Source organism: Protobothrops mucrosquamatus, unplaced genomic scaffold (genome assembly GCF_001527695.2).
Source record: "Protobothrops mucrosquamatus isolate PMUCROS unplaced genomic scaffold, P.Mucros_1.0 scaffold7, whole genome shotgun sequence".
In the NCBI taxonomy this organism is placed as follows: domain Eukaryota; kingdom Metazoa; phylum Chordata; class Lepidosauria; order Squamata; family Viperidae; genus Protobothrops; species Protobothrops mucrosquamatus.
This window is the reverse complement of record NW_015386394.1, coordinates 2,524,143-2,533,787: the sequence shown is the minus strand read 5'-3', so window position 1 is coordinate 2,533,787 and position 9,645 is coordinate 2,524,143. Positions and strand designations below refer to the sequence as shown.

The window sequence follows — 9,645 nt, the reverse complement described above, 5'->3', positions numbered from 1 at the left end:
CACCACTGACCTAATGCTGAACTTCATATGTTGATCAGATGATTATTCTTACACTTCTAAACCTCCCAGTTTTTTTTTCCTTTTACCAGAATGCATGGTTCCACAAGGCCATTGGATTTCTTGTGGAGGAGCCATCCATCTAGAAGTGCCCTAGTTAATAATCTACCTCTCCAAACTAACAATTGGAACAATAAGAAGATTGGGTTTGGGTTTTTATTTTTTTCCTCCTGGCAGCTGGCTAATACTTTGTGTGTCCATTGAATTCTTTGAAAACAGGATACATAGAGGTCAAAAGCCTTTTGTCCAAAGGCTTTGGGTTTCACCCAGCCTCTCTTGATATCAAAGACTGAACCCATTATTTTCTTCACCTCTTCAGGGACAGCTACTTCCCTCTTATATTAGAGGGGGGGGGAAGATATCCAAGAAAACACAGAGTTGGGTTCTATTATCATTGGACACTGATATGTTTAAGCCCCTTCCTCCCCATAATCAGTTCCCCCTTTGGTCTTTACAACTCTATAATTCTCTTTCTATAAATACATTTCTCCTTTCATAATAAGGATGGGCATTGTGTTAGCTTTCCTATTAGTATCTCCGCATCTGCCCCCATCAGATCATAGATCTGCATTAGGGCCCAGTTTGTGTATTCTGGTAGCTTGGTAGCATCCGCAGGATAATCTGTTGTAGATATTTTAGACATAGGCTACAAAAAGAAATCTGCGGTATTTGCTGCCATCCAATGGTTATCAGGATCTGCCTAGATATAGAAGTCCTCATCCAGTGTCAAATTAGTGTACTAACTGTAGAAACCTGCATTGGAAGCAGATTTATTTTAGCCAAGAATGCACTTAATGGTCAATACTCATTTTAAAGTTACCGATAGAATTTTAAAGGATAAGGGGTGGCTTTTCTTTTCCTTATGCAATACAGAGGATCCAGGGAAGAGCTAATCAAGGAAGAAAGGCACAGAAACATGACATTGCCCTATTCTTCATGGCATCCCAAAGGCTTCCTCCAATTAATGAGGAAAAAAAATATGCCCCTTACTTGCCCAATTCCCTAAAATTTTGAGTTTCTAGGATGATCAAATCCTTTAAGACTACTTAATCAAAGTGAAGGCTTTAGAGAAAACACACAGCAAGTTTAGAAGCAAGTTTTAAAGTTTATTCTTCATGAAAACTAGACAAAGTGAAGGCTATAAATTGTTTAAAAAGTCTGGAGAAGTGCATCCATCATTTGAATGGAGAGAGAAGATTACTTTTATTTGAGCCAAAGCAGGTGAGTCTCAAAATCTGAGGTCACAAGGAAGCTCAGATTTTAGCTTGGAGTCTATCTAGCACATTGGTTTTCAGATTCTGTTCACACTGTTTTACTTCTTGAAGTAGTAGATTCTATCAACATCCCCTGGTCAAACTCTTTCTTGTGTTTCTTGTTCAAAAACTTAATCCACATCTGAACAAGTGAGACAAATCATTAATTACCGTCAGCCAAGTTGAGATTTATCCTCACTCTGAATCTATGGGATCCAGTCTTCAGCTAGAGTTCCCTATTTGGTTTAATCTATCCAATTTTGGCTTCCTGAGATTCAGTGCAATGGCCAGACATAAAAGAGGTGGGTCTTTTACCTTTGAATAAAGAAAGGCATCAGGTGCAGAAAAATGGTATAATGCAGTAAGAGAAAAGATGATACATCATTTGTACTACTTGTCAAGTGAGGGATCCTAACTAATATATAAGCAAAAATGGCTTATATAATGGTTGTAAAATAACTTATTAGCACTTAGTTAAGAAGACTGAATAAAATACTTTAATTAAAAAAATAAATTTGTAGAATAGGGTATATAGCCTGTGGCTATGCCTACAAAAAAAAGGTTACTTCTGGATCAGCATTCTTATTGTGCATGACTTTGCCTGAAGCACAGAATACTAATGGTGGCTTAAATAGCAACATCTTTCCCAACCCCTGCCTTTTCTTTGTACAGTTATGCAAGAAGAAATGGAATCTGGTATCTTGAAAGTGATGGCACTAGAAACCTAGTTCCTGAAAGTATTATAGCCAGTTTAGCTGTGATGGCATTCCAGAAAAAAAAATTGTGCTAGGACTTAATATATAGCAACCTTCTCTACATGGTGTCGTAGTGCCAGTATATTGGGAAGATCCCAGTTTATGAAAGCTGCTGTATGAGGAAATGGCTGTCTGTGTCAGATTCTTTGGTATCTTCATAAAGACTACAAATGTTCAGAGTTTCTTAGGCACAGAAATCATACTTGGTACAATATAGTTTTATGTTTTCAGTTTTGCCTTTTGTTATTCTAGAAAGCCATGAAAATAGTTTCCCAAAGAACTGACAGACCAGAAAGAGTTGGGAAAGGAGAGATTAGTAGGGTGTGGTTTTAGGTAAGCTACTTAGAATCATTGCTAATAGGTAGTAAACAAACTGTTGTAAAATAATAAATAATAAATAAAATATTTAAATGGTTGTGCAGAGTAGAAAGCTGGCTTAGGTAGTTCTATAATTTTTGATGAAGGCTGTTTCAAGTGAAACTGTTCCTATGCCAAAAGAATTATCACAGATGAGACACTGGGGACCCGATGGGCAGAATGACATGCTAAGTAAGTACTGTAAAAATGAACACACTTAGATTCAATTCAAATAGATACAATTTTCATAAGAGTGTCAGACAGAATATTTTTCACTGAACTGAGTCACAATTCAGGAACAAACATTGATGCAAATTCACACTAGCATGAGTCATCTCCTATTCTGGCTCATTTACTAAGACTGACTTCCTCTATCTGGTACTTTTCAGAGATGGCAGATTTGATTCTTCTTGTAGCCGACATTGGAGTTGCTACAACGAATCTGGAGGTCATGAGTGAGGGAAAATGACTACAGCACGAGTCGTTGACCTATTGCTCAGGAGTAAGCTGCAGGTATGATGAGGTTCTCAAACATTTAATAGCTAAGGAAATACAATAGACAATAAGTATTCCTTAACTCAAGGTGAAATGTCTTGTTTGAAATTTCATTTCACTTAACGTGCCCTGGCTTGTATAGGACAATTTCCCTGCCCAAATAAAAGCCCAAATGCTCAACAAGACAACAGTTCTATGAGTCTTCATCACAGTAGGAGAGTTTTTTTATTATTATTTTAATCAAAAGCAATTTCAAAAGGTAGATTTTGGGAGCAAACAAATGAGTGGTGTAGATGGTTTGTTACAGATCTCCTTTTATTGCTCACTTGGTATCAGATCTTAAGTTGCTTTGCTACCACCTTTTTTTTTGCTTTTTTTTGCTTTTTTCCTTCAAAGGACAAAAGCAATCTTAGGAAGCTTTTTGCAAAGATGAGGAAGAGGAAAACATTGCTGAAAAGAACAGCCATATATTTGCCCTTGTTTACAGTTTGGCTCTAAGTCAGTGTCATCATCTCTCCTAATTTTGGCTTATCCGGCAGAGGGCGCTTCAGTGTTCCTGCTGCTCAAATATGGTAGCGATTGTCCTGCAAAAGGGAAAAAAAGATTATTTTGTTGTTGACGGTAGTAATTTGGCAACTGCATTATTACTATAATTTCACGTGACTTTATTATAATATAGCAATGATTGCCTCCTGTTCCTCCTCCTAGAAATCATCAGAGCAACACTTAGGTAAAGCAACATTAGTTACCATACTCATGGTTGACCCAAGTTCTAAGTGGAAAGCTTGTTAAAAATCAACAAAACAGGAGCTGCAAAATCAGATCTGAGGAGAGAAAAGGACTTTGTGCTACTAAGGAAGGAGGAAGGAAGGTTCTCACTTACTGAAATAAGGCTCCAGATAATTCATCTACGATACTTCCTGCATAAAATAGAACAAATGAGAGGTTCATGTTTCTAGAACAAGGAAGATAAGGAGATTGATTGTTAATTTGCATCATCTTGTCTCCAAAAAGCATACATAGGCTGGGTTCATACATCACACCAAACTGTGTTTTATTTACTGTAGTTCATTGAATAAACAACAATTGAATGAGTTTGCATAACAGACAACTATTAGCCATCATTTAGAAACTGCAATGGCTGCAGTCAAGCAAGATGCTAAGCAAAATAAAATGTATGGTTTAGTGTGATATGTGAATTCAGTTACGGAGATGTCTGGGGTAGGAAGGGTTCCCTCCTGTTTCTTCTCAATGGCAACTCAACTGAACCAGTCAAGATTTGAACTCAGATTTACCTTACTCCCTGACTGGATTTGACATCCTGTCCATTAAACAAACAAATAAAAAAATAACCTACTGCTCACCTGGTGCACAGGCTGTCTCGCAGACAGGACAAATGTAGCAGAAATGACAATACTGTGTGAGGAAAACAGATATGATAAGATTACTGAACATTCATGAAGCCAGACTACTAAGCCTTGCAGGAGAAGAAAGAGAACAGATGATGGAGGCAGAGAAACTGAAATACCAACCTGGCAGCTCACGCAGTAGTCACTGCTGTCCCCATCTTTACAAGGGCACTTGTCACACTCCCCACAATGCTGAAAAAAGACAGAAAGGGGGAGGAGGAAAAGAGGTAGGATGCTTAGCTGGGGGAAAATGAGATGTTGAAATGTTTGCACAGATCACCCCAAATCCAGCAAGGATAATAGAGAACCCTCGTGCCTTCGTCCTGAAAAATGAATTGGAAAGAAAATGGGTGGAGCAATGTTCAGAATAACTGAATAACAGAGTTGGAAGGGACTTTGGAGGTCTTCTAATCCAACCCTCGGCTCAAGCAGGTGATCCTATACCAGTGGTGGCAAACCTATGGCACGTGTGCCAGAGGTGGCATTCAGAGCCCTCTCTATGGGCACGTGCGCCGTCGCCCAAGACAGAGGGACGCAGGACCGGGCTGTTCCCCTCCCCCTCTCCATGCATGCGGAGTCCAGGAACAGCTGTGAGAGCCGAGCGGGGAGAAGGGAACCTATAAAAGGAGCAAGTTTTGTCGGGAGAGTGAGTGAGCGGCCTTTGGAAATGACCAGTGGTGGGTTTCAAATTATTTAACAACTGGTTCTCTGCCTCGCCTTCCCTCTGTCTTGGTCAGGGTGGGCTGCTCGGGGGGGGGGGTCGGCTGGGGTGGGGGCAGGAGCTCCCGGTTGCAGAATTGCTGGAGGTCCCAGCTGGGGGGGAGCAGGAGGGCATGGTTGGGCGGGATGCAGGGGTCTTGGACTGGAGTGGGTGCAGGAGGGTGGGGGGTCATCAGGTCCTGGCTGGAGGAAGGCTAGGGGGTCTGTTTAGGGAGGACTGGGATGCCTCCGCAGACGAAAGCCATCTCCCCTCGCCGGCCAAGCCTCTCATCCACACTGCAGTCACATAGGATTGCATAAAAGGGGCATCAGGCAGGGGGCTGGGGGAGGCAGTGGGGAATCATATCCATTCTATTTCCCTTCCACAGTGCAGCCCCATCAGCATGGGCAGAAATGGCCCCGGGACAGCCAGAAGGGAGCCCTCACCTGGAACAGACCCTGTTCACACTGTGGCTCTGATGGGGGCAGCTGCTGCTGCTTCTGCTGCTCCAAGCCCCTCAACTGGCCAACCAGGCAGGGAAGCAGGAGGAGGAGGAGGGGTGTCCAGGTATCTGGAGCCACCTCAGCTGCTCGCTGGCTGCAGCCGGCCCCGCCTCAGCAGCCCGATGAGCCAGTGGATGTTGCACATCAGCTGCCCAGCCTCATGGGGAAGTGGCGCCTGGGCAACACGGGGGCTGGGTAGGAGGTGGTGGTGGTGATCTCTGCATCGCCAGGCCCGGCCGGCAGCAGATCTGGAAGCGAAGCTGTGCCATCCATACACGCGCTGGTAGGGTAGCAGCAGGGGAAGGCAAGCAGTGGTACATGCCCACCCCTCACTGCTGCCACCCCACATCGTTCCACACGCACATCCCGGAGGCGCATGGGGGACGATGTCGGGTGGCAGCAGCGAAGAGTGGGTGCACGCCAGATCCCGCCACCCCCCACTACCACCACCCCCACCAGCACAAGGATGGGTGGCACAGCTTTGCTTCCAGATCTGCTGCTGGACACCATCGCCCCCCGCACACAGTGACCAGTGAGCGCATGGGGGGTGATGGTGTCCGTCAGTAGCCACAGTCTGCAAGCTGTCCTGCATCATAGCAAACTGGCTACGGAGCCTCATTGGTGCAGGCAGAGACGGCTCCGGGAAGGCCGGAAGGAAGCCCTTGCCCAGCCTGGGCCCTATCTGCTCAACAGCTCTGACGGGGGCAGCTGTTGCTACTGCTCCAACTGGCCAACCATGCAGGGAAGAGGAGGAGGTGGAGGGGGACCAGTACGCGAGATCCGCTGCCTCATCAAGCAGCTGAGGCGGCTCCAGACACCCAGCTGCCCCTCCACCTCCTCCTGCTTCCCTGCATGGTTGGCCAGTCAGAGCAGCAGCAGCAGCAGCCCCCGTCAGTGCCATGAAGCGGACAGGGCTCAGGCCGGGCAAGGGCTTCCTTCCGGCCATCCTGGGGCTGCCTCTGCCCGCACCGATGGAACTCCATGGCCAGTTTGCCATGATGCAGGACAGCCAGCAGGCTATGTCTGCTGATGGACACTGTCAGCCCCCATGCGCTCACTGGCCTCTGTGTGTGGGGGCCGATGGTGTCAGGCAGCAGGTGCCCCGGCCCCTGCCTCGCGTTGCCTTGCCCGGCAGTAATTGGCACCCCCTCCCTGCCTCGCCTCGTCTCACCCAATAGGATAAACCTCCTGCCCACCACCCCACACACCAGAGATGCCCTGGATCTCCCCCAACTCTGCTCTGCCCCCACAGGCATCCTTTCCCACAAGCAACTTTGAGGTGGCCGTGCCCACCCTGTCCACACTCACCCAGTCTGCCGTGACCACCGCAGCCACACCCACCCAGTGGGCCATGTCCACCCAGCACTCAGTGATAAAATGTGGGTTTTGAATTGCAGTTTGGGCACTCGGTCTCTAAAAAGTTCACCATTACTGTCCCATACCAATTTAGACAATCTCTTCTTAAAAACCTCCAGTATTGGAGCACCCACTATTTCTGAAGGCAAGTTATTCCATTGATAGACTGCTGTTACTGTCAGGAAATTTCTCCTTAGTTCTACATTGCTTCTCTCTTTTTTTCAGTTTCCATTCATTGCTTTTTGTGTTGCCTTCTTGGTGCTTTGGAAAATAGGTTGACCCCCCACCATCACTTCATTCTGGCAGCCTGCATATACTGCTCCATAGGAGGGCAGTAGTATTTATGTATTAATTATTTCAGCTTATATACTCCTTCATTTGCCAAGACCCTGAGCAGTTTCAGAAAATAACATAAAACCAAAGCATATAAAATCAATAACATAACTATTGTGTCCTGAGCCTGCAGAAGCAGGCTTGGGACGCTGCAAGAGTCCCGGGCATTGCAAAAGCTGCCCGGGACCAGACTGAGCGGCGCCAGCCTTGCGCGCATGTGCAAGGCGGGAAAAAGGGTGCCTGCTATTGGTTGTTGTTGCCCGGGGATCCGGGAGTATAAAAGGAGGCCTGCGTGCCTCTGCTCTTGTTGGTTGGTTGTTGTGACTGAGAGAAATAAAGATCTGTTCTGTAACATGAATTGCCTCCTTCGCCATTTATCCAAGGACTTACCACTGGCAACGAAGGTGGGATTCAGTCTAGTTAGCTAGGGAAGCTTAAAGACTCACCCAAAAGAAGTCCGGAAGAGGGATGACGGCATTGAAGTCAGCGTCTATCCTGCCAGTACAGCGTCGCTGGAGGGTGAGTGCAGCTGAAGAAAACCCTGTCCCTTGATAATGGCAAAAATCGGTCGCTTATCTGAATTTGATGTCTCCCACCTGGAAAAATGGGAATCTTACGTTGCAAGGGTGGAGACTTACTTCCGAGTGAATCAGATAAGGGAAGATGGATTAAAGGCTGCCACAATGTTGTGTGTTTGTGGGCAAGATGCCTTTGAGATCACCAAGAATCTGGTTGCCCCGGCCTCACTAGAAGCTGTTTCGTACTCTGATCTCAAGAAACTTTTGAAAGACCATTTTCAGCCAAAGCAATCTGTCATTGCGTGGAGGCACACGTTCGAACAGAGAGATCAGCGAGCTGGGGAATCAGCAAAAGACTTTATTGCAGCTTTGAGAAGAGCAGCTAAACCGTGCGAGTTCAAGGATTTAGAAGAAAGGCTGCGCGACCGTTTTGTATGCAGACTGAGGAACAGAGACTTACAGCAGAAGCTGTTTGCTAAGGAAGATGTCTCTTTCCAAGATGCTCTGCGAGAGGTTATGGCAGAGGAAGCTGCAGGCAGAGTGGTAAAGAATCTGCGGCCCACTCAAAGTGCTCCAGAGACTACAACCGTCCACAAGGAGAACATGTGGGAGGACTCAGAAGAGGATCCTGAAGATGAAGTGGACAAGCTTTATCAAGCATCCGGGAGGAGGCCAAAGGATCGTCCAGACAAGGGCCCAGCTGAGCTTCGATGCTTCGGGTGCGGAGGTCACCACAAGCGGGCGGAATGCTGGTTCCGTTCCGCCATCTGCAGAATGTGTGGCAAGAAAGGCCACATTGCAGCTATCTGTCTGAGTCGGCTGAAGGTACAACCGAAGGAAGAATTGAATCTGAAAGGTACCAGGGTCCCCAGCCAAAACAGGGTGGGTTTCTGTGCAACACGCAGAAATATATTAAGGATAGGCACACACAAACCCCTCAAGAAGAAATTGTCCCTCAAAGTAAGGTTGCAAGGGGTTCCATTGTCTATGGAACTGGACAAGGGGTCTGCCCTCTCCATAATTTCCCTCAACACATTCCGGAAAATCTGCAGCAGCAGCGGTCAGCGAACTACGCTCAGGCCTTCCAATGTAATTCTTACTGACTTTCAAAATTCCAAGGTATGCGTTAAGGGGGAGGCCAATGTTAAGGTACAGTATAAGGATTTTGAAGGTCCCTTAGATGTGTTGGTTGTTGGGGGTGAACGCATGAGTCTGATTGGACTCGATTGATTTGAGGCCCTAGGAATCCAGGTCACAGGGTTTCACAATTTGCAAACGGAAACCCTAGCAGAAGTCTGCAAGGAGTTTGCAGATGTGTTTAGCTCTGAGCTCGGATCCTACAAGGGACCTCCAGTTTCACTAAAGCTAGATCCAGCTGTATAGCCCATAAGGGTTAAACCTAGGAGAGTACCATTTGCTCTTAAGAGTAAGATTGATGCTGAACTGGACAAGTTGCTCCAGCAAGGCATATTAGAGCCTGTAGACTCTAGCCCATGGGAAACTCCCATTGTAACGCCTTTAAAGGCAAATGGGGACATTCGTATATGTGCAGACTACAAGTGCACACTTAACAAGGCCCTACAGCAACATGCATATCCAATACCTGTAGTGAGCCACATTTTGGCTTCCCTTAAAGAGGGAAATTTTTTTGCAAAGCTAGACCTGGCTCAGGCGTATCAACAGTTGCCTGTTGATGATGCAGCAGCAGAGGCTCAGACTATTTTGACCCATAGAGGGGCTTTCAAGGTAAAGAGGTTGCAGTTTGGGGTGAATGTAGCCCCTGGCATTTTTCAGAGTGTGATGGAAAACACCCTGAGGAGTATTCCTGGTGTGTATCCTTATTTTGACGATGTCCTCATCGCGGGGAATTCACCTCAAACTTTGGCAGAGAGGTTAAGGGCTGTTTTGT

The 9,645-nt window shown here is 46.2% G+C and overlaps 1 protein-coding gene across 1 annotated transcript in view; it reads right to left on the bottom strand.

Annotated features, from left to right (window-relative positions):
* Positions 1–1,142: 1,142 nt before the first annotated feature.
* HRC (histidine rich calcium binding protein) overlaps positions 1,143–9,645 on the bottom strand; it is a 16,202-nt gene continuing 7,699 nt past the window's right edge. The window contains exons 3-6 of the mRNA XM_015810180.1: positions 4,450–4,518; positions 4,282–4,333; positions 3,801–3,837; positions 1,143–3,501 (exon numbers count right to left, since the gene is read on the bottom strand). Of these exons, the coding sequence (XP_015665666.1) occupies positions 3,465–3,501; positions 3,801–3,837; positions 4,282–4,333; positions 4,450–4,518 (195 nt within the window). The 3' untranslated portion in view covers positions 1,143–3,464. The remainder of the gene's footprint in view (positions 3,502–3,800; positions 3,838–4,281; positions 4,334–4,449; positions 4,519–9,645) is intronic.